This window comes from Mustela erminea, chromosome 1, assembly GCF_009829155.1.
Source record: "Mustela erminea isolate mMusErm1 chromosome 1, mMusErm1.Pri, whole genome shotgun sequence".
Classification (NCBI taxonomy): Eukaryota; Metazoa; Chordata; class Mammalia; order Carnivora; family Mustelidae; genus Mustela; species Mustela erminea.
This window is the reverse complement of record NC_045614.1, coordinates 180,685,791-180,713,325: the sequence shown is the minus strand read 5'-3', so window position 1 is coordinate 180,713,325 and position 27,535 is coordinate 180,685,791. Positions and strand designations below refer to the sequence as shown.

The window sequence follows — 27,535 nt, the reverse complement described above, 5'->3', positions numbered from 1 at the left end:
TCCCTCCTGTGCTTTCCCAGCCGGGGTCGGACCGGACCGGGCCGAGCCGGGCAGCCCAGACGCGGTCCCTGACCATGGCGTCTCTCTTCAAGAAGAAAACCGTGGATGGTGAGTTCAGGCCGGGCCAAAGGGGCCCTGCTCTGCGTTTCCCTGGCGTGTTTTGGGGGCTTCCGGCCTCGGTTCTTTCAGCTGTCCCTGGGGGCGGGGCTGGATCAAGTGGCCCCACAGGTGACCGCCCTCGTGCGTCACTTCTCTGCTTCCCCATCTCTGCTGACTCGCCACACCTCATCCTCGCCTGAATAATCTGGCTGCTTCTCTCTGTAACACACACACAACACCCCACCTTTTCGGCTCCCTTTCGCGTCCCCCCCCCCCGCGTTTTTCCTTTAGCGAGACTTTGAGCATTTCGAGGAGTCAGGATGCTGCTGGCCCTTGAGTGTCATTAGACGGTGATTTGATGCATTTCTTGTTGGTTTCATCTGTTGGTTTGTTGCTTCTTCAGTTTGGAGCTGTATGACTTATACAGGCTTACAAACAGGAAAACTGTTCAGCTGGGGGAGGGGATAACAGGCTCCAGTTAGAAAATGAACCTGGGTCGGGGTCGACTTGCCCTTAAAGAGTATCCCATCAAGAGAGATGTGAAACAACTGCTTCTTTACTGACTCCAGGAGAAATATTAGAGAAACCAAAGGGAAGTGCCTTGGGTTTAGTTTTCATAATGTATTTTTCCTTCCCTGTGATTATCTTTTGCTGTCTCAAGTAAGATGTGGTATGTATTACCTGCATAGAAGTTTACATTTTTATATATTTGGCATGGTTTCAGACATTAAGTTCAGTGTCATATTAAGGGGAAAAATGAATAGAGAAATCTACAAATTGGTGTTTATGAGCAATTACTGTAATGTATATGTAACACTGATTAATTACTCTTGATATATTCATTGACTGCCACCAAGAATCAAATTCATTCAAGTCACTTAAAAATTCTGTTTCCTATTACATGTTGATCTAGGTTGCTGTTGGTTCAACCAAAGAATCACTTCTTTGTAAGGACCTAACCCAGCCACAAAAGGAGCAGTGGTAGCTAGACAGTGATTGGTACAAACAGGGTGCTGAGTCCAGACCTGGGGTAACTCCTTCATTCCTTTGTATTGACTGTTCCAGTGCCAGCAACACTTTTGGGGAGGATAACAAAGACATCACTTTTTCTCTGCCACTCTCCCCCTCACTTCAACACATAATGTAATGTTAGTACTGATTTAGTACACAGCATAATACATTTTTGCCTACCTTGAGTGGGTGAAAAACCTTTTTTCGATTTATGGACTTTTTATTAACTAAGAAATACCATTTACAGTACCTGGACATACCTTTCAAGTTGGTGTAGGATATAGTACAATTATGTGAGATGGATTTTATTTGAGAATGCCTTCTAATCTTTAAGGGGGCACTTCACTGTTTCAGTACCAGTATTGTGGTTTCTAATTACTGTATAGTAATTCAGGGGGGGAACAGGTTTATCTTTTGTTTCAGTTTTATATAGTGAGAATTTACTAAACAGAGGAAAAGAGTTGTACCTTTGTTACTGTGACATTACAAATTATATTTTAAAAAACATCATAATATTAAAGGCCAAACAGCTTTAATTGCTTAATATATGTCAGATATTTTCAAAGATATAAATACCAGTTCTATATTCTCATCACTGTGCTTCTTGGTGCTTTTGGAAGCCTAGTAACTATTGTACTTGAAGTAAAGAACAGAATTTTAAAAAAAGTGAAGATGTGCAGTGGGGATTTTTAACTGTATACTCATTTGCACTTGGGTTAATTTATCCAAGAAATAATGTTTTTTGCTAAATAGATTTATTTGTGAAAATAAAGTCTTAAGGACTTTAGCTAGGAGCTGTACTACAGATATAAAGATCTGCATGTGAAATTTCTGAATGTAAATTTGGCCACCATGTACATTTACTATAACTACCAAACTGCATACTTGATTTTTTTTTACATTATTATGTCAGTTCAGATCACTTAATGCCATTTTAATTATAGATTTATACTTTTATTCTGATATAGAGCTTTATTAATGTTTTTACTCCTTGTTTTATTAAAAAGAAGGTGTTTTGTTTAAAAGGTGACAGCATTCTTCTTAGCAGTAATGAGGCTATATATTATGAAATGTAATGTATTTTTATGGATTTCTTGCAGATCCTTGGACTCGTTGATTATTGATCATAAGATCTTTTGCTGTATGCTGCCTTTTTATCTGTTTCAGCAGTAATGAAATTCTGATATATAAGGGAGATATGTAACCACACAGATCTGGAGAATAATTGAATCTTTTTGTCTCTTTGGATTGGCTGGAAGAGTTGCATACTATATCATTAAAGACTACTGCACTTGTAAATTAGAAAGGGAGACAACATTACAGCACTTATTACTATTCAGAGTTATGTTTAATTCATCTTGACACAAAGATGAACAAGTCTCTGCAGTGTATACTTTGTTGCAGAAATTAATGAGAATTGTACCTCAATGCCATAGAAGATAAAGATATCTTTGAATTTGAAATTACAATTGAGTATTTGGTTTTTCTTTTACCAATTTATAAAGTATACATATATACATAGGTTAAAGTGTTCACAGTATTGTTTTTTCCCCCAAGTAGACTAATGGTGACCTATTTATTGTTTATTGAAACTAATTATGAACCTGTGAATCAGGATGCCATGAGGATTTGTCGTAAATGAACAACTAAATATGTCTTTTAAAAAGTGAAAAATTTTAAGCATTATATAATTGTTGTCTCTTATCCTCAGTAAAGGCAAATTTGAGGTCCTCCTCTAAGCCAGCACTGTGATAGCATTTTGTATGCAGCATCTTATACTTAATTCACAGAGAATTTAGAAGATACGTACTACTATCATCCTCACTTTATAGGTGAGGAAATTGGGATACAAAGGACTAAGTAATTTGCCCAAGGTTACACAACATAGTGGCAGAACCAGGACATCATCCCTTGAGTATTATCATTGGTAATATTTTCTTATTAGAGATCCTATGGCACGGTTAATTTTGCTGTTCTTCCTAGTATATGGAATTCTCAACTTTTGGTAGGTACTGTGTAATGGTAACCATTTATCTGTGAACCAGGCTCTTTTTTCCTGGAATCAGTGGTAGAACTTTAATTTCAAATAGTAGTAGAACTAGAAAAATCCTCCTTTCCCTGATTCTCCCCCTGACCAGGGTTTTTTAGGAAGTATTGTCCACTGTCTTTTTACTCTTCTTGTTGTCTCCCATTCCTACCCCTTTAATTCTTAGACCACCCCCAAATTCTGTGGCAGTTTGCTTTACAGCTTAAGCAGTGAGATCTTGCTAAGATCATCAATAACTCCTCGATTGTCAAAATGGCCATTTTTTTAGTGATCAGCTCTTGGGCCTATGTTTTGCATTTGATCCTAATAATAATTTATTTATTGAAATTCTCTTTTGGCTTTCATGAAACTCTTTAATATTTTCCTCAAATTCCTCTAACCGCTCTTTTTCTTTCTCCTTTCAGGCTTTTTTTTTTTTTTTTTCCTTCCTTCCTTTTTCTTTTTTTAACCCTGCTTCCTAAATTTTAGTGTTGTCCTTGCTTCCATCTTGGGCTGCCACTTTTCTAACTGTACACTCTCTCCCTGCATGATCTTATCCAAAGTCTTACTATTTTAGTTATTACCTAAGTGCTGATAGATACCAAATTTGTAACTCTAGTTCTTTTTTTCTGAGTTGCAGACCAGTGATTTGCTGAGTATCTCTACCTAGAGGTCCCAAAGTACCCCAATCTGAAGAGATTCTAAACAATTCACCACCATCTCCTTTAAGTCAGTTCCTTTCCTGAGTTTCCTCTTCTAGTGTTGGCAAGTCTTGATATTGCCTCCTACCTTTAATTAATTACCACGTTCTGCTCCCTTTGCCTCTTAAATATTTGACACACATGATTTTCCACTGTTTGCCTACAACTCCTGCTCTAATACAGATCCCATTTTTCTTGTAATTTTATTACATCACCTTCTGCTTTTCTTTCTGTAGCTTCATAACTCTCAGGTTGTTCATCTAAAGAGTTGCCTTGTGATTTGATCTACCTAAAACCCAAATCAGACTATGCTACTCCTCAGTGTAAACCCCTTTATTATATCACTGGTACCAACACGATCAATGAGAGCTCTTTAATAAGGCACATGTGGCCTTCTTGATCTGGTCCCTTCTTCCTGTCATGTTTCTGAACATTTTACTGTTCAGCAGTATTGTCCTTATATTCATCAGGACATACCATACCAAACTCTTTCTCTCTCTGACATATTTTTGGTCATGATGTCCATATGCATAGAACCATCTTTTTCCTTCGTCTGGCTAACCTGTACTATGTCAGGTGTTTTTCTTCTCTGAGAACTTTTCTCCGATGCCACCTCAAACTGTGTTAAGTATCTCACTTCCTTTTTTTTAAGCCTCTGCTTCCTGACTTGCATTCACGGAACTAAAGGATATCCTTGTGTACTTCCAAAGTTGGATTATATTTATTCAGAGTTTTTCCTAAATTGCATTTATGCAAGGTAGCAGAGTCTCTTCAGCATACATGGAAGTATCTCTGGAGCAGTTTATCGTTTAGAGACAAAATTTGAAAATAATAGTATTTACTAACCCAAAGCAGTGTTTCCAGCATTCAGAGCTTATTATAATCTACATCCATGTATCACTGCCACCTCCATGCAAGTTTAGACAAAATTTGAGGAACCCTACTGATAGAAGAGGAGCAAGATTCTTGGTTTTGGTGGTATTGGGATTGTATACATGTGTGCTAGTAGTCCAGGGTTCAGGATGTGTGAAGTTTTGACTAACTTGGGATACATCTCCTGTCAAAGGGTAGACATTTGTGTTATCTTAAGAGAGAAGAAAATCTACCATCTATATAACTGAATCCCCTCCAGAACTCTTCTACTTTCTTCCAAATAAGATAGAACAGTCTGGTGCTACCTGTTATATACCTAGGTCCTCCCTAGGATGCTGTGTGTTCCCTTAGTACTTATTATTCTGAATATTTAAAAACTCAAATTTTACTTGCTGTTTGGCCCCTACATTCTTGGCACACCAAAGAAAAATAATTGAACATGGGATTCATTCAGAAGCACAGTACTCTCTTTTGAGAATTTTTCTGAGTTAAAGTTCTCCATACTTTTTGGTATGGAGATGGATGGATACCATCCATGGATATTTCTGTAGGAAAATGTCTCCCCTTTGTATTTCTGCATCCCTAGCATGACCCCAAAGAGTGGTATATCTTTTCATGCTACTGTTTTCTACCTTCAAGTCCATAGGTCTGTGAAACTTCCCTTTTATAGGATCTTTCCTTCTTGTTCCCACTTTTATCTAAAGTGAGAAAATGCTCTTTCACAATTTTCTGAACTGAAGCTGTTATTGATGATGGTACCAAAGCCTGTGTCTTTGAGGACCACATGAGACCTAAAGATCTACTAACATAGAGCCCATATGAAGACCTTCCTTCAGCTCTGGAAAACACTGATATTTTACTAATAAACTAATCTGAATGAATTTCTCAGTATTTGAGTGACTTGAGATTTTACTGGAGGGAGGGTGGGGAGCATTCCTTATATGCTACCATAAGGCTAGACTCCTATTTTCTCTTTAGTATTCCATCTCCTCTTTCCAAGAAAGTCCTGCTGAGTTTTTCAACTTCAGCCTAGTTTTTAAATGGCTGGTTGGCTCCCAGGACTGTATGTAGGAGAAATCTGTTGGCACAATCCTCCGCAATCCTCTCAGTTTCCCCCTAGTTGTTTTTTTTTCTTATTTTTTCTTTACCGTGTATCAGAACTGGTTAATTAAGCTGATGCCATTCCTCCCTGATATTTTTGATGCATAGTTTCCAAACCCGTGAAACATTTGCTTACGTTCCAAGTTCTGATTCCTCCCTCACCCATTCCTCTCATTGTCATTTTCCCTCTGCCTTTCAGTAACTTTGGTTCCCAGAGCCAGCGTTTTCTAGGAAAGGGCCTTAAATGTTTCTTTCTTACCCTTTAGCGTTTGAATTTGTACCATTTGCAGTTTTCTTCTTCTCATCCACCCCAGATGCTAGTACATCCCTGCATAGTCAGGATGCCTTTCCTCTTTACTGTTGGGTGAGCTCCATCACACCCCCTTCACACAGGTGGTTCTTCTGTTCAGTAAGGATCAGGATGTAGCTAATAACCCATTAGTCTGCCTTTCCAGCGCTGTAGACCCACTGCTTCCACTCCCAGCTGCTGCAGAGATTGCAGATAAAATCTAAAGGAGAAGCTCCCTGTCTTCTCAGGTCTTAATCTCCAAAACAAGTTAATAAAAATGGTAACGCAGGATATGCCTTACTTATTCTGTGCTCTTATTTCAATCCCTGTGATCACTGGATTTAGGATAACTGATAGGCAATAAAAATGTATGGATTTCTTTAAAGAAATACATTTAAAAGCAGAAAATATGATATATTAGATTAAAATGTCTATCTTGGCCTTAGAGTAAACATAACCTTATAGCAAAGAACAAAACCTGTATATGGTAGAGTGGATGCTGTCTAGTACACCAGTGCCTCAAGGCTTCTGGGGCAGAAAACTGAACTACTCTGTAAGCTTGAGATGGGCCACCTCCTTTTCCCCAAAGGAAAGGCACTTTAAACATATTTAAAATATAACTCAAAAAGAAATGAATGCCTGTATTTAGAGTTGATAATTACTTTTTGCTTTAATCCTTAAATGTGCAAATTATATGTAAATAAGCAGGGCCAGGAAGGACAGCCATAATTCAAGTTGGGGCCTCGCCTCAAACCCCAGTAGAGAATTCTAGTAAGCTAGGCTGGACCATATGGAGACCCCCTTTATTTTGTTTTTATTTTATTTTCTGACTTTTTTTTTTTTTTTCCTGTAAGCAGATAGAGCTTATTGATTCAGAACTAAGGAGAGCAGAATGACCTTTTCTCTCTGTATCTTAAGTCCAAAATTTGAGTCTGTGATATATATATATATATTTCACTCAGTAAAAAGAGCCTGAAAGGCTTAAGTTAGGCTTTTAATGCCTACAGTAGAGCTGGCTTAGTTGTCTTCTAAGTGTTGTGCTGGGTATGGGTGAGAAAGAGGGTGGTGGTTTGGGGCGGCCTCTGGACTCTTTTCTGCCTCACCAAATGGTAGCAAAGAACATATCATAGTCACAGGCATGTATCATTGCCATTTTCACAATGTGAAAGTTCTTTATTACCACCTATTATGAAGTGTTTCACAGCAACCACACAAGGTAGATGAATTGCTAGAATATAAAAATTTGGGCATATTCTTTTGCCTAGAGAAAGAAGCAGGGATGGACAGGAGCCAAGCACTCTATCTCCTAGATTCAGTAATACCCAGTACATGTTTCTATCATTGTCTCGACTTGGAATGAAAAAAGAGAAAAGCAGAAAATTATTAGGGAAATACCTGGTTATTACAGTGTTTTATTTTTCCACTGTATAAAGAGATCTGACATAGTCAAGGTTCATGGTTACATTATCAACCATCTTTCTTGGTAACCAGTGGAGTTTATTATACATCTTAAAGAAATGTATTAACTATGCCTGTAAGACACATTCTTTTACATTTAAATATGTTTGTACTCTTGCAGATCACTGCTAAATACACATTGGGGTAGTAGTTGGCATGAAGTGTGGTGGGAATACAAGTAGAATAAAGAAAGTACTGTGCTCCTTGCTCTTAAAGTGTTTGTAATCTTGGGAGGAAATCCAACCTACCAAAAAATAAATATAATGGAAAATAAACTTGGCCTAAAAACATTAAAAGTGTCTTAGAATCTGTTATTAGTCCCTCTGAATTATCTAGGAGACCAAACCATTAAATGTGGATTTAACATAGGGATTGCTTTTATTAAAAAAAAGTTGAGAGTAATATGTTTGTTTTGTAGGATTATGCCTATCATCTTATATGAAGAAAATGTTTTACTATCTTTTCTTACTTACCATAATATGTTTTAATGTGTTATGACTATATTTTAGTATGCAACATTAGGTGCTCTCAGTTTATAGCTTAGAACTGTTTAAATATTAATATGTCTATTAACTATGGGGCTATGGAATATGCAGTAGTTAATTTTCTTTATTTTTCTTTCTCTAATGTACTGTGACAGTTATGGTACATATAGTTATATAAAATTAAGAAAAGAGAAGTAAAACTGTTTTGATTAAGGTACATGTTTTGGTAAAATTTCTTGTTATAAGTAGTGTTTTCCCAACAGAGATGGCTATATCTATTTTCTGCTCTCTCATTCTCTGACATCAACTGTTGGGTCCAAAAAGTCAGTCAATCCCCACACTCTGGAGTTAGCACAGACACCGCAAGTTCAGGGCTCAGGCCTCCAGGACTGTCCTCATCCTGGATGCGAGTCATAAGTCCCAGTTGGCCACGAGTACTTCTGACTAACCAGTTGTAAATTCTAGAGTCCCCATAACTTCCTCCACAGTTTGATAATTTGCTAGAACCACCGTTAGAACTCAGGAATAGCCAAATGGAAGCAAAGTTTTGGAGGCTGCAAGTGGCACAGAGCTTTCATGCCCTTTTCAAGCATGTTGCTCTCCCAGTACATCAGTATGTTTTTCACCAACCCAGAAGCTGTCCTAATATCTTTATTCAGGAGTTTTTATAACCCAGTCTTCAGTTCCACTCCCTTCTCCTGAGGTCAGTTGAGGGGAGCGGTGCTGAACTTCCTACCCTCTATTCAAGCATTTGGTCTTTCTGGTAGCCAGTCCCCTCCAGAAACTACCTACGGGTACCCCTTCTTGAGTTAAAAGATATTCCTACCATTAAGGAAATTCCAAGGGTTTTAGGAGTTCTGTGCCAGGAACTTAAGACAAAGATCAAATATATACTTTTTATCATATATGATACCACCCTATAATGAGAAAAATATATATTGATAGAATTCGAAATCTTAGCAGTCAAGGCTTTCAGCGATTGCTTTGCATCTGTGTCAGTTATTTGATCACAATTTGGCTTGTCAGTGTGGTGGCTTCTTTTTCACTTCTATACTCTGTGGCTGTAGAAGATCCTCATCACTATCTCATTGTTACCATTTCATTTCATGCTAGGTGAGTTTAGAAAGTTGTCAGTACACCAAGATGTTATACTCCAGAGTTCATTATAATTTCATAGTTTTAAATACAAAATATATTTTCTGTTGAAAGAGTAGGGTAAATGGTGAATGTTTTTATACCAATTCATTGGCTTTGGCAAGATAGTGTGCTAAGTTCAAAAGAAGAAAATTGGGAGTATTGAGGATGAAAAGGCCGATGATTGCTTTTAAATGAGAACTTTGCTGTTCAGTGTCTACAGATGCCAGAGGAAAGATAATGTGTACTGTGGACCGAATTGTATGCTCCAAAATTCATATGTTAAAGTCCTAACCCAAATGTGACTGTATTTGGAGATAAGGTATGTAAAGAGGCAATTGAGGTTAAATGAGATTATGAAGGCAAAGCCCTAATCCAATAGGAGGGTGACTTTATAAGAAGAGGAAAGAGGCACCAGGGATGGGCACACTCAGGTAAAGGCCATATGAGGACACAGCAAGAAGGCAGCCATGTGCAGGCTAAAGAGAGAGGCCTGGGGAAAAATCAAACCTGCCAGTGCCTTGATCTTGGACTTCGAGCTTCCAGATCTGTGAGAAAATTAGTTTCTCTTGTTTAAACTACCCAGTCTGTGATATTTATTACAGCAGTCTTAGGAAACACAAATTGTGACAATAGAATTACAGCCAGTGCTCCATCAATATAATGTTAGTGAGAAACAGAGTATGCAAAGGTGGGGAAATAGATGTCTTATAAGGAGGAGCTCTGGCATTGTAACTTTTATTTAGAAAGTCATTGTAGTTGATTAATTATATCTTATGTAATGACTTGAAATGTTTTTCATTGTATATTTTTATTAATACAGATCTATATTTATAAGGATTATGTCTCTGATAACTTTATTTCTTGTTTGTCTGAAAGGCTTCACAGCATAATACAGTAGTTAAAATCAGAGGCCCTGGAATTAGACCGCCTGTATATGAATCCTAGTACTGTTTCTTCCTTGGACAGATTACCTCACCTAATGTCAATTCCCTGCTCTGAAATAAGTGAGATAATAGCACTTACCTTTGTGGTGGTTGTAAACCTCTTAGTATACTGCCTATTCTTCAACGTAAGTGCCTATCTTTATTCTGTGTAAAGTTTTATGTTATACACAGGAATGTGTAGAAATAAGTTGTGATGTTCCAGCAGCAAAAGGAAAATGGATGTTGGCTCTATTGTTTTATTTGAGGTGAAATTCACATAATATTAACCACTTTAGAGTGAACAACAGTTCAGTGGCATTTAGTACTTTCACAATGGTGTATAACCATCACCTCTAGTTCCAAAACATCATCACCTCACAGTAAAATCCTGTACAAGTAAAGCAGTGCTCAGCATTTTCTTCTCTCCCCAACCCCTGGAAAATACCAGTCTGCTTTCTGTCCTTAGGGACTTATATAATTTGATATTTCATATGAACAAGTCATAAAATGTGACCATTTATATCTGGCTTCTTTCACTTAGTATGGTATTTTGGAGGTTTTGGATATTCATGTTGTATGTATTAGTACTTCCTTTCTTTTTACACTCCATCTCTCTAATACCTAGAAGTGGAATTGCTGGGTCATATGGTAATTTTATGTTTATCTTTTTGAGGAGGCACCAAATTGTTATCCATAGTGTCTGAAACAATTTACATTCCTATTGGCAATATATAAGGGTACCAGTCTTCACATCCTTATTAATACTTGCATTTTTCCATTTTTGTTTTTTCATTACAGCCATTGTGGTGTGTGTGTAGTATCTCTCATTTCCCTTACGACTAATGATGCTGAGCATCTTCTTTTTGTATTTATTGGCCATTTCTGTATCTCCTTTGGATAAGTATCTATTCAGGTCCTTCAACCATTTTTAATTAGATTGTCTTGTTTTTAAGTTATTAAGAGTTCTTTATATATCTTAGATACTAGACTCTTTAACATATGTATAGTTTGTATATAGTTTCACTCTTTTTGTGGAATATCTTTCCACTTGATAATGTCCTTTGGTGCACAGCCTTTAAGTTGCATGAAGTGTCTGTTTTTTCTTTTGTTGCTCATGCTTTTAGAGTTATATCTAAGAATCTGTTGCCAAGTCCCAGATTATATAGATTTACTCCCATTTATTCTAAGAATTGTATGATTTCAGTTTTATATTTGGGTCAATTTTTAAAAAAATATTTTATTTATGTATTTTTTTCTTAAATACTATTATTATTATTTTTAATTGTGCATGGGCACATGAACGGTGGGAGGGGCAGAAGGAGAGGGAGAGAATCTCAAGCTGACTCCACTTTGAGCATGGAGACTGATATGGGCTCAATCTCATGATCTCGAGTTCATGACCTGAGCTGAAATTAAGAGTTGGACCCTAACTGACTGAGCCACCCACGTGCCCCTAATTAATTTTTTAGATACACTGTGATGTAGGGGCCCAATTTCTTTTTTTTTTTTTTTTCATGTGGACATCCTGTTGTCCCAGTGCCATTTGATGAAGAGACTATTCTTCTGTTGTTACTACTATTTTTAAATCTACTTCTTGACTAGAAAGGAACTCTAATGAAGTAATTAAGATTACTGGATCCAAATCTGGCATTACTGCTTATGACCTTGTGACTTTTGGCAAGTTATTTAAACTTCCTAACACTTAATTTTCTTCAAATATAAAATAATGAAAAACCAACTCTATAACATTATTGTGACTATTGTATAATGCATGTACAGCACTTAGCAAGATTCCTGATAATGAGAGATCAGTTTTGGCAAGAATTACCATCAATATTTGTGATTTTTTTTTTTAATTTAACTTATTTATTTGACACACAGAGATCACAAGTAGGCAGAGAAGCAGGCAGAGGGAGAGAAGGGGGAGGAAGCAGGCTCCCTGCCGAGCAGAGAGCCCGATGCGGAGCTCGATCCCAGGACCCTGAGATCATGACCTGAGTCAAAGGCAGAGGCCTAACCCAATGAGCCACCCTGGCGCCCCAATCTTTGTGATATTTTTTTTTAAAGATTTTATTTATTTGTCAGAGAGAGAGAGAGGGAGAGAGAGCATGAGCACAGGCAGACAGAATGGCAGACAGAGGCAGAGGGAGAAGCAGGCTCCCTGCAGAGCAAGGAGCCGGATGTGGGTCCCAGGACGCTGGGATCATAACCTGAGCTGAAGGCAGCTGCTCAACCAACTGAGCCATCCAGGCGTCCCTATTTGTGACTTTTAAAGAAATAACTATTTAGTAACAACTAACCCAAATTACGGTCCATGAGGCCTAGACTAATACTAATTCTTCAAAAGATGGGAGTAATGAATCCAGATGAGTTGAAATAAGTTAGAAAAACATTACGAGGGTGCCTGGGTGGCTCAGTGGGTTAAGCCGCTGCCTTCGGCTCGGGTCATGATCTCAGGGTCCTGGGATTGAGCCCCGCATCGGGCTCTTTGCTCAGCAGGGAGCCTGCTTCCTTCTCTCTCTCTGCCTGCCTCTCTGCCTGCTTGTCATCTCTCTCTCTGTCAAATAAATAAATAAAATCTTTAAAAAAAAAAAAAAGAAAGAAAAACATTACGATTGAGTGGCAATTCAATAGTATATTATGTATGTTAAATACACCTTACCAACTGTCATTATTATATGAATAAGAAATTTGAAGTTTAGAATATTAACTGATTTTGCTGAGGTATCATCATGCAATGAGCCAATGGTAGAGGGAGGATTCAAATCCTGCCTCATTGGAAGGTCTGCTGCTTCACGCTATATTATATAATGACTTAATGTAGAAAAAAGGATTTAATAAACACATGATCTGTCTTCCTTCCTGGAATTTCATAAAATACTACAGTAAGAAGAGATGAAAAGTGTGTGTGTGTGTATGTGTGTGTGTGTGTGAGTGAGAGAGAGAGAGAGACATATATGTGTGCCACATAAAACATTGCATACAATCAGTTTTCTAAGGGAATATTTTATTGTGATTTATATATACTTTTGGTTAAACTGCTGACTATAGCATATCTGTACTTTTATAATTCTTTATATAATTAATATTTATAATCCAAGTATTAATTTTTGACTAATCTTTTAGTATATTGAATGCAAAAATTTTAACATCTAGTAAATCAAGTTTTCTTCTTCTTTTTTTTAAATTAAGGTCTCCAAGTCTAATATTTCAAATATTATTGAAAAAAACTTTGGAATTCATACATTTAGGTTTCTTTTGTGGTTCTCTTAGATGTAATAAAGGAACAGAATCGAGAATTACGAGGAACACAGAGGGCTATAATCAGAGATCGAGCAGCTTTAGAGAAACAAGAAAAACAGCTGGTAAGTAGAACATTAAATTTCGGTATAACTTTTCAAACAAATTTGGAAATTAGTGTCAGAATAATTAGCTAACTAAGAAAAAGACACATGGCAGGTGGTAAGTGATTTACTAAGAAATGGCATTTACCGTCTTCCTGCATTTTCTGCTTACCTTTGTTGATTGCGTCATTCTGCTCACTTTTATCAGGATTCTGTGAATTCTGCTGGTTATAAAATCAAATTATTCTTCAGTTTGTAGAAGTCATGAATGCCTAGGAGGAAGTATTGCTCAAAACACAGCTACTTCATTCACAGTTAACAACAAAGACAAAATAGTCCTGAATAGCAAGAAAGGGTTAGAAGAAATAATTATGTGGACTCATAGGTATCTTACTTGATTTTTGGTGATCATTGTGTCTGTGATAATGAATGTAGTTTTTAAAAATTAGATTATCTTGTCCATTTTTAAATATTTTTATGTTTTTTAAATGTGTATTTAATATGGCTTCCTTCACTCATCATAATTATTTTGAGATGAATATTGTAACATAATCAGTATTAATTTTTTTTATTTACTTCATTGTATGGATGTTTCACAGTTTATTTATCTGCTCATCAGCTAGTGGACATTTGGGTTATTTCCAGGTTTGGGCTCTTTTGAATAAAGTTGCTATAAGGATGCAATTGAAGTCTTTGTGTGCACATATGTTTTCGTTCCTCTTGGGTGTATTCCTAGGAGTGGGATTGCTGGATCATAGGGTAAATGTATGTTTAACTGTGTGAGAAACTGCTAGACAGTTTTGCAAATTGGCTGTAATGTTTTCTGTTCCTACCAGCTGTATATGAAAGTAAAGTTGTTTCCCATCCTGGCCAATAGTTAGAGTTGACAGTCTTTTTACTTTTAGTCATTCTGGTGGCGTATAGTGGATTGTCATTTTAAATTGTATTTTGCTAATTGCCATTGATGTTGAGCATCTTTTCATGTGCCTTTGTGCCATTTATATGGCAAAAGTGTTGGGTTTTTTTGCCATTTATATGGCAAAAGTGTTCTTTTGCCAAAGTGTCTATTAAAATATTTTACCCATTTTTTTATGAATGTTTATTTATTTGTTAGGGTTTTTTATATATTTCAAATACAAGTACCTTACTGCATATATATTTTACAAATACTTTCTTCAGTTACTGTTCTTTTATTTTCCTGATAGTGTCTTTTGTAAAACAGAAGATTTTTATTATTTTTATTTTTTTAAAGGTTTTTTTTTTTTTTTTTTTTTTTGAATGATCTTATTTATTTGACAGAGAGAGATGCAGCGAGAGAGGGAACACAAACAGGGGCAGTGGGAGAGGGAGAAGCAGGCTTTCTGTTGAGCAGGGAGCCCAATGTGGGGCTTGATCCCAGGATCCTGGGATCATGACCTGAACCAAAGGCAGACACTTAACGACTGAGCCACCCAGGTGCCCCAGATTTTTATTTTAATCAAGTGCAATATATTACTCCTTTTCTCTGTGATTAGTACTTTTAGTGTCCCAGGAAAGCTTTCTCTAACCCAAAGTTGCTAGTTTTTCTCTTATGTGTTCCTCTAGAAGTATATTTTAGTTCTTATATTTAGGACTGTGAACCATATTGAATTAAGTTTTACTGTGTTATCAGGTGAGGGTACAGCCTCACTTCTGCGTCTGTTGAGATGATGATCATGTAGTTTTTCTTCTTTTGTCTGTTAATGTAGTGAATTACATTTATTGATTTACTAATGCTGAATTAAGCTTTTTCTCCTGGGATAAGCTCCATTGGTAAGACATGTTTTTTTAAAAATATTTTTTCTCAGTATGCTGAAATTTTGTAAAGAATATTTTCATCCATGTTCATGAAAGATACTCATTTGTAGTCATCTCTTCATGCAGTGTCTTTATTTGGTTTTGACATCTGAGTGATGCTGACTTTAAAGCATGAGTTGGTTTCTCTTACTGTTCCTTTACTGGAAGAGTTTGTGTATTTCTTCCTTAAATGTTTGATAGGATTCATCAGTAAAGCGATTGGGAGGGAACTTTTCTTTGTGGATAGGTTTCTAAACTATAAATTCAATTTTTAGGAAAAAACAGATACAGAATGGATCAGGATAACTGTCTTTTTAAATGAATTTTGGTAGTTAACATTTGTCAAGTGATTTGTCCATGTCTATTAAATTTTAAAATGTAATGACTTGTTATTCATAATATTCCCATATTATCCTTTAACATCTTTAGGACGTGAAGGGATGCCCTCTTTTGCATCGCTTTTTTTTTCTTTTTTTTTTTTTTAAAGATATTATTTATTGTCAGAGAGAGAGAGAGATCACAAGCAGGGAGAGCAGCAGACAAAGGGAGAAGCAGGCTCCCCACTGAGCAGTGAGCCTGACATGGGTCTTGATCCCAGGATCCTGGGATCATGACCTGAGCCAAAGGCAGATGCCCAACCTACTGAGCCACCCAGGCATCCCTCCTTTGCATTCCTAATCTTTGTAATTTGTGTGTTCTCTTTTGTCTCATTTTCCCTCCCAGGCTAATAGCCTGCCAGTTTGATCAGTCTCTTACGAAAAATGGCTTTGGATTTCATCAATTTTCTATATTTTTCTTTCCTACTATATAGATTTCTTTTATTGTTTATATTATTTTTACTTGTATTTACTGTTTTACTTTTTTCTACGTTCTCAATTTTCAAGCTTGTGAGATACTTATTTTTTCCAATACAACTTTAATGCTATAAATTTCTCCCTAAGAGCTATTTTAACTGTAACCCACACATTTTGATATGTTGCATTTTCATTTTATTAAATTCAAAATACTATCTTATTTCTCCTGAGATTTTTTCCAATTCATGACTTATTTAAAACCATGTTGTTTTATTTCTGCTTATTTATAATATTCCTTCCTTTCCCTTACTGATTTCCAGTTTAATTTCATTGTTGTTAGAGAACATACTTTGTATGCTTTCAGTCCTCTTCAATTTATTGAGTCTTGTTTTCTGAGCAAAATATGTTGTGTTTTGGTGATTTCCTTCTTTTTTTAGTGTACACGTGTGAAGTATTCTGCTATTGGTGGTGGCGTTTTTATAAATGTTGGTTAGGTCAGGTTGATCATAGTATTTTTTGTAAATATGTATCATTACAGATTCTCTAGCTACTTGTTCTAACAATTATAGCTGTGTACTGGAGAGGAGTGTTGAATACCTCATGGTAATTGTGTGTTTATCCTTTCAGTTCTGTAAGTTGTGCTTCACATATTTTGAAGCACTGTTCTTAGGTACATGCATGTATAGGATTGTTTTAACATCTTTATATATTGATTCCTTTGCCATTATGAAATCTCCCTTTTTATTTCTGGTAGTATTCCTTGTTCTCTTGGTTTTTTTGTTTATTTACTTATCTGATGTTAATGGGCACACTCCAGATTTTCAGATTTAGTAGGTAATTATAGGGAGTATGTTTTCTGTCCTTTTACGTAGGTTTGTTTTTATAATTAAAGTTGGTTTCTTGACATAACATACAGTATAGTTTATATTCTTACATAAAATGACAACTTTTATTGAGGGTTTAGGTGAACCTTCTCACTTGGTATAATTGTCTTTATTATTCACTTTAAATCAACCACTGTGCTCTTTTTGTTCTATCCCACCAATTCTTTGTCTTTTTTTTTTTTTTCCCCCTTTCTTCTACTAACTTTTGGGTTGAACTTTCTTATTTTCTTTCGGCTCTTTGTAAATACCTTTTTATAGAGTTGCTTTATATTTGTAGATGAAGGTACAAAGTTCCTTGTAAACATGTGGAATAAATTGCCCACTCAAATTAACTATTTTTTTCTGTGACTTTATGACTGCCTCTTCCTTTCTTCATGATCAGGGAGAAAAAAGCATATAATGTGTGTGTGATTTTTAATTTTTTTTTCTGAAGTAAATCATTAGGGATTACCTACCTATCAATGATTTTATTCCCAATACTCTCTTTATTTCCTTTCTTAGGAGTTAGAAATTAAGAAAATGGCTAAGATTGGTAATAAAGAAGCTTGCAGAGTTTTAGCCAAACAGCTTGTACATCTACGGAAACAAAAAACAAGAACTTTTGCTGTAAGTTCAAAAGTCACTTCTATGTCGACACAAACAAAAGTGATGAATTCCCAGATGAAGATGGCAGGAGCAATGTCTACTACAGCAAAAGTAAGTGGAACCTTTATATCCATACATTTATGGTTCTATTTAAGACATTTAAGGATTCAAAGGATTCAAATGAGATTTAAAAGTACCTCCTGATTATATGTGGTACAGAATCTGTGTAATATTTAGTAAAAGGAGTTATAATATGAGGTAATCCAGGTAACTGCTTCTGGAATTTTTAATTGAAGCATATTACCTTACAATATTAAATTAGTTTCACATGTACATAGATTCTTTATTGATATGTTTTACATTAAAATTGGTTATTTCAGGATATTCTGATTTTTCCAAGATCATGTGTGTCTTCTAAATTTTTTAAATTGACTTAAAGTGTTGTTTGCTGTTTTCCCTTAAATTCTTAGATTTTTGGTCTTATTTCATTAAGCTGTAGGTTTTAATTACTCAGTAATTTGCTTTTGATTCATTTTCATGTTTGTGTCAGAAGGACACATGAGTTCTGTCAGAAGGATTTATCAGTTAATTTTATCAGGAACTTACGTTTAACTTAGTCTTTATATAAAAAAAATAAATGTTTTCACTATAGAATTTAAAGGTCTCTGAGCTGTTTTTAGAGAGGCCGAGTTCGGGGCTGGGGTGGAAGGAGAGGGAGAGAATCTTAAGCAGGCTCCGCACTCAGCAAGGAGCCCAACATGGGTCTCGACCTCACAACCCTGAGATCATGACCTGAGCTGAAATCAAGAGTTGGATGCTTAACCACCTGAGCCACCCAGGTGCCTTGGAGCTTTTTTGATTTTTTAATAATGAGTCCCTTGATATATAAGAAGTACTATAAGGAATAAGAAGATATTTAAGACAAAGGCCCTGTTCTTACAGATTTTATTATTCATTTGGGGATAGGGTCGGGGTAGAGAGCAGGGAGGTTAAGCTATATCTGACAGGGAAACTACCTACTACATACATCAACATTGCTAAGTTTGAGCTAAGTTTCAGTGAACTGTACAGATCTTTGAACTGAATGATCTGAAAGACTTTGCAGATGACCTAGCTCTTAAAAATACCACCAGGTGGGGGCACCTGGGTGGCTCATTGGGTTAAAGCCTTTGCCTTCGGCTTAGGTCATGATCCCAGGGTCCTGGAATCGAGCCCCACATCGGGCTCTCTGCTCAGCCGGGAACCTGCTTCCCCCTCTCTCACTCCGCCTGCCTCTCTGCCTATTTGGATCTCTGTCAAATAAATGAGTATAAATCTTTAAAAAAAAATACCACTAGGTGTTAAATATAAGGAAGGAGGGGTATGAATATGAAGACTAAAAGAAAAGAGAGCCACAGAGGAAAGTAGGAGGTTCATATTAGAAAAATGGTATTTACAGTTGATTCTCATTATTTGAAGTAGTTAATGTTAAGTTGGGAACACTTGATTAGTGAATATCAAACCATCACTTCTAGGGGAAATACAGGGTTAGCTTCTTGTGAGCCTTTGGTCACAACGTTTTTGTCAACCAGCTTATACCTAAAGTTGTTTTATGTGTTTCTGTTGAAAGACACCATTGTTAATAAATGTTGATTCATTAACATTGAACTCATGCCTAATCAAAGCTTAACATGTATTTTCTCCATGAATACATTATAGTTTTACGCACTTAGGAACACTACACAACACTTTAGTACTATGATTGAGGCTATTTTAATAAAGGCAAAGTCACCAACAAAAGGTAGGTAGACCAGAATAAGGACACTTGTTTAAGGTATGAGAGTTGAGACAAGGCAGCACTGTGTCACCTTGTTAGACCTCAGCTGCAAACAAGCACGTTTGGCAGTTCACATTTTTTGCTGTTCTCTACTTGTCCACAGAGGAACACAAAAGCTCCATGATACTGGTATGAGGTTACACATACATTTTAGTGAGTAGGCAGATCCACAAATATGGAATCCAGAAATAATGAGGAACAACTATAATTGTGTTGTAGATTACAGAGCACATGAAAATAGAATTTATCCATCTTAGCTGCAGTAAGTGCAGTGACACATTATGTTCTTTAAAAAAATAAAGGACATTTCAAAAAAGTAGAGGAAGTTTCAATATTAGTTCTGTCAGTTAACTTACTCTTGATGGATCTGTGTCATTTTACAGTGAAAAGACAAGTTAAGGACAAAAACTTGTTTTCCTTTTCTCTTTCACAAACGGAACTAAACATCTAATTGAGGAAAAGATCGTATGTGATGATCACACACTTGAGATGGGTAATCTTTCAATAATGTTAAGGGGAAAACTACTTATTTTGCTATTTTTTGTAGGTGGTAGGCCAGGAAAAGGTATGGAGTATGGTCCTGCCTTATAGGGATACATGAACTAGAATTTTCAGTTAATCTTTTTAGATACTTGTTAATTCAGCAAATATTTGTTTAGATCCTATATAGGTAGGAAGTACAGCAAATGATGGGGGTGAAGTGGAAAGCAAAACCAGGCACGGGTTTAAACTGTACGGTCTGTTTCAGATTTTATTTATTTATTTCTTTGAGAGAGAGAGAAATCGGGAAGACGAACAGAGAGAGAAATACAAGTAGACTCCATGCTAAGCTTGGGGCCCAACACAGGGCTCAGTCCTAGCACCCTGATGAGATCATGACCTGAGTTGAAATCAAGAGTTAAGTTGGATACTTAACCAACCAACTGAACCATCCAGGCACCCCTGTATAGTCTATTTCAAAAACAGCACATTTGAGAGGTTGTTAGTGTGGTAATTAGGAATATATATTACTTGAGTTCAAATCTCACTTCTATTCATTAGCTTTTGGCAAGTTATTTTGCCCTTCTGTGCGTTCATTATCCGTTTTTAAAACAAGAACAGTGGTGGCACCTAGCACATCAAAAAGATTTGTCAGGTTTGAATAAATGTCTTTTAATGTTAAATGTTATATGTAAAAGTGCTTGGAACAGTGTCTGAAACATAATTAAGACTCTGTAGGCATTTACTGCTTTATTATTATCATTATCATCATTGTTATTAGTATTAATTGCAATAATACTATAAGTTGCAAGAGAAGTAATATAACTTACATCAGTAAATAGGGAATCCCATTGGTAGTGAGTAGGACTTAACAGGAATATCTATTCTAATCCGGGGTGTTAGGGACCATTTCCCTAGGAAAGTGGTGAAATCTGAAGTGTTGATAATGAAAACAAATGGAGGGGAGCATGTGTAAAACAGCATATGCAGAGGTCCTGTAGCAAGAGAAAGTGTGGCACATTTAAGGAAGTGGAAGATCGGTGTGTCTGGAGGGCAGTGTGCACCATAAGACTAGCTTGTTAGAGTTCATTGGTGTTTGGTGAATTACAGATTTTGGCTTTTGATACAAGAACAATGGAATCCTACTTCCAGTGTCTGTGTTGGCTGGAGGGGGTGGGGAAAATCCAGTGTTACACTTAGAAGTTACTTTGGTAGTAGCAAAGTTAACAAAGTAACTTTGTAGTATCCAAAGTTAGCAAAGTGACCAAAGTTACTTAAGCAGTAGATTGTATACAGATTGGGAAAAGACTGCTTGGTATCTTTGAAACTGATGTATTTTCTATTGTATAGTGTTTTGGGCCATACTAGATAGCATTAATCTCTTTTAATGAAATAACTTGTGAATATAAAAACATAAGAGAATTCTTTTCAGATATTTCTATAAAACTCAGTGTTCTGTTCATTTCTTCAAAACATGGTTTAAAGTACGTGAATGGATTAAGTGTGTATACTGTGTCCCCCTTTTTAATTTAGACATCAAAAGCTTAATGAAAAAATTTTGTAAAATTTAAATTGTGATTCTGTTCAATTTAGGCATTGTGTGCTTGCCATAGAGTAGGCAAATGTAGTTGTCCCATTTGAATAGCAGTGGATTTTTTTTGTTGACAGTGCTTTTTAATTTTTTTTTTTTTTTTTTTTTTGGCCTACTGTTCGTATGAGTTTTTTCACTATGGTCTTTATTACATAAATGTTAAGCAGATGGTTTCCAAGTGAGTATTTCATTTTTTCTAGAATACTGAACAGTCTTACGTTTGATTATGGCAGTATGTATATCTTTAGAAAGCCTGTATCTAATTTGGTTTGTTCTCTTTGGACTTATTTCATAGTAAAAATGTCACATTTATGTAGCTAACATGAATCTTTTCATATATTTAAAGACAATGCAAGCAGTTAACAAGAAGATGGATCCACAAAAAACATTACAAACAATGCAGAATTTCCAGAAGGAAAACATGAAAATGGAAATGACTGAAGAAATGAGTGAGTTTAATAACTTGTAATGAAATTTAGTTTTTTTATCTTTGAATCAGCCAAGTTTATTTACTAGCAACCTCGTATTCTAATCCATAAAAGCACAAATGTTGAAAAAAGCAATGATACAGCAGCCTTCTGAATAGATGTCTATATTATAACTCCAGTGTATTTTTAAATTTGCAAAATATAAGGCTCAAATCCTATCAGACTTGACTGGAAAGAAAAATATAAAATATGATATGCCATATATTTATGCCATATTGGCCCCAGTGGTTTTACTTCATTGATGAGGGGACCAAAACCAACTTGTGAATAAAAGAACACTTCATGGTATGAATTTGGTAGTTTCAGAGTTGTGTGTTGATTGTTTCATACTAGAGAAGATCCCTATTTCTGTTGGAGGTAGAGATAATGAAGTGCTTTTGTTCTCATTTTTTCCTTTTCCTTCCCAGAGTTATTTAATATTTAGTTTTCTTCTTTTTGATTATAAGTTAGTTTCATTTTGTAGAGGAACTATGGAGAACACAAAGGAACAAAGTTTATTTAAAAAATCTATTATCACACCATCCAGATATTTAATTTTATTATTTAATTACTGTTAATGTTATATGTTTCTTTCCTGTATTTTCCCATATCTTAGTTAAATCATACTACATGTGCAATTTTGAACCTTATCCTGCTTTTAAAAAACATAATAGTATGCTATACACATGTACTCATGACCTTAAATCTTCTCTGAAGTCTTTTTTTTAATACTATATAACATCAATATTAAATAACATCAGTCTTAATTTATTGAACCATTCTTACATTGGTCAGTAACATTTTTTTAAAATTTGTTGTGTATTTGCTAATCCTTTGATAAATGTTTCTATAATATTTTTTACTACATTTTAAAAATATTCTTAGAGTATTAACTTTTATAAGCCTTTTGGTTCATACCACATTCTTTCCAGAAAGATTATCCCAACCTTTAATTTACTGCTAATAAATAATCCTGGTCAACATTACTTAACATTATTTGTCACAATTGACTTCATTGTTTCACAAAGGTATTTTCTGATTGTTTTACAACTGTGTAGAGATATGACAGTTTAGCTCTTAGCTGCCAGCATTTTAATTTAATGGCATTTAGTGAAAAAAATAGTGTACAATTAAATAATATCTAATTAAATTACCAGGAATACTAAACTCATCACTGTTCAAGTATTCAATTTCAGAATATCTGTTTCCCTTTTAGGAGTTAATGTAAGTGTATGTGTGTCTTTGATAGTTCAGAAATTCTTTAGCTTTGATTGTGAATCTTTGCTTTGAAAAATAGGACTTTTTTGAAACATCATTAGTGAATTTTTAATGACTATGAGAATTGTCATTTATATAATCATCACAGTATCTAACATGTATGTGATTTCCAGTGATGGCACAGGTGTGAGCAGATTTTAGAGGAATTAACTTTTCCATTAAGCTATAATGAAGAGAATCACTAGGCTCAAACAACTCGTTTCTTTCATAGTTCTCATTTGTATTTTAGTACTTTGCAAATGGGTCTGAAAGAGTAGTAATTGTTGGTGATTACTCATTTCTTCTATGACCTAGTAAAGTACATTAACATTAGTATTTTCATCCAAAGGTAAATTCAAGGTTTAAATGGATCTGTCTTTTTCTAATTGAGATTTATACTGTACAGTACTACTCCAGAACCTGTTCACATTCCATTTTGGAAACAGGATCTTTGAGAAATCTGTATTTTATACACATACACACACACATTTTATATACATATGTATATGTATGTAAGTACATATATATAAATTCAAATACATAAATTATATAATATATATATAAAATATGGTTAATTTTGTTGTACTTTTTCCGAAAGCATCCTTCTTTGTTAATCCCTAATTATACTTCCCTCCTCTTTTCTCATCTACCCCTTCTTTCATTTTTTCTGCAGCTACTTCTTAACTGAGTCCCTTATAAACTTTGACCTGTACTCCCTAACCTCATTATTACTTCACTTGCATCTAAATCATTTTTCCAGAAACTTACCTCTGAGGATGCCAGTGAGATTCCTTTAGTGGCTTTTTGCTGACTATAAAATAAACCCCCCACATGTAAATCAAAAGCAGTTTTCATGTCAGGCCCCTTTATTTTGCCAGTGAACATACTGAGGCCCAGAGAAGTAAAATGACTTTGTCCAAAAGTTGAATCTAAGTGGAAGAACTGAAACTCTAATTGAAGGGTTAACATTTGCTTTATTTCTTCAGAGATGATACTATGGTGTTTTTTTTTGTCCTTGAACATAATATAGCTTTTTCCAAATGTACTTTATGCTGTTGAGCTAACACAAAAAAATCAGGTTGTCTAGTCATGCTCATACTAACCAGAGATCTTAACCAGTGTCAAGCTTTATTAATTATATCAAGGACACAAGCAGTTAAAATGTACATGTGAAACAGGGAACATCCCAAATGATTCCCAAGATCTTTTTTCCCATCTCAAACATAAACTCTTTGACCCAGAATAATGGATACACCTTTTCCATTCATACTCCTTAAATAAAAACACAACAGAAGAACTGGGCCTACTTGAGTGAATCCTTATTGTCTTCCACCAAGTCTTTACTCATTCTGTGCTCTCTATCTCTGTTTGGTCAAATCCTGTGCATCCTTCAAGGAGCACCGCACATGTACTTACTCCCAATTGGATGTAATCTCTTCCCTTTATTATCTTTCTTATTTATACTGATTATTAATTTCTTTTCTACTTAAATGTAAAGTACCTGAGGTCTTCATTTTTCTCCGTCCATTAATTGTAGTTGTACTACATGTCCAGGCACTTTGTTTTAGAAATAAATATGACAATCCTAACATGATGCTTTCTATACAGAACCTTTCCCATAAATATTTTGGGAAGGAAAGGAAAGGAGGAAGAAAGGGATATAGTAGTAGTAATCTTTGCAAGGTTAAATTGGATGTCATTCTTCAAACAAGTTTAATAAAACATTGAACTTTGGACTTTGTTAGAATATTCTGCCTACATGTTGAATGTAAATTTAAGTTAAAAATATGATTATAGGTCTAAAAAGAGTAAATTGTCTCCCTAATATTTACAGGATATTTGATTCTTGAATATTATTCCATGGTCAGATTAAACAGCTACTAACTTTCTCAATATAGTTTTTGGAATCATTACTTAAAAACTTTAATTTTTATCATTTTTATAATGGTTTATTTATATTTATATATACTATATATGAATATATATTTATAATAATTATTTTTATAATGATAATATTTATCATTTTAATTTTTATCATAACTTTAATTTTAATCATTACTTAAAAACTTTGGCTGTGAATTTCTTTCTTTTTTTTTTTTTTTTAAAGATTTTATTTATTTATTTGACAGAGAACACAAGTAGGCAGAGAGACAGGCAGAGAGAGAGGAGGAAGCAGGCTCCCTGCTGAGCAGAGAGCCCAATGCGGGACTCAATCCCAGGACCCTGAGATCATGACCTGAGCCGAAGGCAGCGGCTTAATCCACTGAGCCACCCAGGCGCCCATGGCTGTGAATTTCTTTTGTTGTTTATTAAAGACACATTTTTAAAATCAGAGTAGACTTGTTTTATTATGGGATAATCTGTGTTGCAATGAAAAGTACTCCAGATTTAGTAACTCAAAAATGTGTAAGTGAACTTCACTAACTTTTGAAAATGACTTTTGTAGTTTGTTGGGTCAGCTAAGTTTGCCCTGGAGTAATACACAAGTATGTATGCATACTTGGGCCACCTTCTAAAAATGTAAATCTAACTTGAAATCTGTTTGATAGTAACTGTAATTTTGTTTCTCCCCTTTCCCTCAAGTCAATGACACACTTGATGACATCTTTGATGGCTCTGATGATGAAGAAGAAAGCCAAGATATTGTAAATCAAGTTCTTGATGAAATTGGAATTGAAATCTCTGGAAAGGTATGAATGTCTTCCATCCTCGGTCGGAAATCAATTCTGCCAGTTTTGTCACTTAAAGTTAGCTTTTGCTGTTAGAGGCATCTTTTTATATATTTGAATGGCAAATGTTTTTGTAGCATATCCATTGTGTCCTTGCCCAGATGTTTGATAATGCACATTTTTTTTTCCTTTTCCTTTAATATAGATGGCCAAAGCCCCATCAGCTGCCCGAAGCTTACCATCTGCCTCTACTTCAAAGGCTACAATCTCCGATGAAGAGATTGAACGGCAACTCAAAGCTTTAGGAGTAGATTAGTCAGAAAAACCATAATATTTTGCTTACTTATAATTATTTAGTATAAACCAGGCACAGTGCAGATTCCTTTTACAAAACACATTTATTTGCAAAAATGAAGACCATGGAGCAAACAGTTGTTTTCTAACCCATGACTGTTTTGAATCTTTTACCAAAGAATGACAAGGATGCAAAAATGGGAACAGTTTGGATTTTAATTAGAACTCTTTAGAAGTGATGACGTGTAAAATGTTTGACTTCTCTTCTGCATGGCATAGAGAAATTATATTCGTTACTTAGTGTTTATGTTCTGTCTTTTTGCAGTGAATACAAAAATCTTGTTAAAAGCCACTGGGCACCAACTAAAGAGACATGTAAAAATATTAAAAATATATCATTAATTCTGTATCTGTTACTTGTCCTTTGTTAGCGATATGTAGTATGACCATAGGCAGTTCAGCTGCCAAATTATTTTTAAATGATCTAAAAGAAGAGTGCTGTTTAAACATCTGTCCTAAAAACAGTCATGAGCTTTTCTTTTCTTTTTTTTCCTTTGGGAGAACATGCTAGTTGGTAAGTTTATTACCTTTCAAAATGTGCTTGGCACCTGCCTTAAACAGCACAAATATATTGTGCACATCTTTAAATTATTTTAATGGACAGAAAAGACTTAAATTTTAAACCGAAATTAAGGCCTCTTAGAAAACTTATCCTGGCTCTCTTTTATAAAGCTTATGAAAGTGAATTGAATGAATTAGCAAAAACAGGCACTGAATTAATAACATTTTATAGTAATAAAACTGTATTTTGGTCTTTCTTCCAAGAACTGAGAAAACTTTCCCCATATAAGATATAATTTAATCTCTGTTTAATTTTGATCTTCTATAGTGTGTATATTGAACCCTCTGAATAGAAGCCATCCTTTTTAATTTAACACTACTATGACAATACTTGACCTAAATTTTAAAATAAAAAATAGCATTTTTTTTCTTGGTAAATAAACTACAACTTTGTCAGAAATTATTGCCTAAATGTGTATTAATGTATTAGCAGTATTTTTTAAGGTGAAGTTGCCATGGTATTTAATGTATGTATAGGAAGTGAGAAAAAATAAAATGGCAGATTAGTTAGGGTTAGAATTTAGGATTAGGTTTGTTTAAAAAAGTCACATTGTAATATATGGGTTCTAGCATATCCCACCATAAAAACTGGAGAGGAGATCAGATAGGTGTCAGCCTGGTCAGCTTATGAGGATGGACATTTTGGTCTAATATCGACAATGTAAATCCCATTTTATGACAGGGTCTACATGTGGCATATGGATTGGTGGGAAGAATGTAAAGTTTATATTGTTTATAATTCATAAACCACTGTATGATGTTCAAAGATCAGGTCGCATTATTGATAGTATTAAATAGTTTCCCTGACCATTGAT

General features: G+C 35.1%; 1 protein-coding gene across 2 annotated transcripts; it reads left to right on the top strand.

Moving 5' to 3' along the window:
- CHMP2B (charged multivesicular body protein 2B) lies at positions 1 to 26,501 on the top strand. 2 transcript variants are annotated; one of them, XM_032352118.1, is made up of 6 exons: positions 1 to 108; positions 13,377 to 13,468; positions 17,442 to 17,636; positions 21,759 to 21,861; positions 25,720 to 25,826; positions 26,011 to 26,501. In XM_032352118.1, the coding sequence occupies exons 1-6, from the start codon at positions 75 to 77 to the stop codon at positions 26,119 to 26,121; spliced, it is 642 nt and encodes a 213-aa protein (XP_032208009.1). In that variant the 5' UTR covers positions 1 to 74; the 3' UTR covers positions 26,122 to 26,501. The 2 variants fall into 2 exon arrangements, with proteins under 2 accessions (XP_032208009.1, XP_032208013.1); XM_032352122.1 differs by lacking the exon at positions 13,377 to 13,468 and having other exon boundaries at positions 21 to 108.
- The last annotated feature ends 1,034 nt before the right edge of the window (positions 26,502 to 27,535 follow it).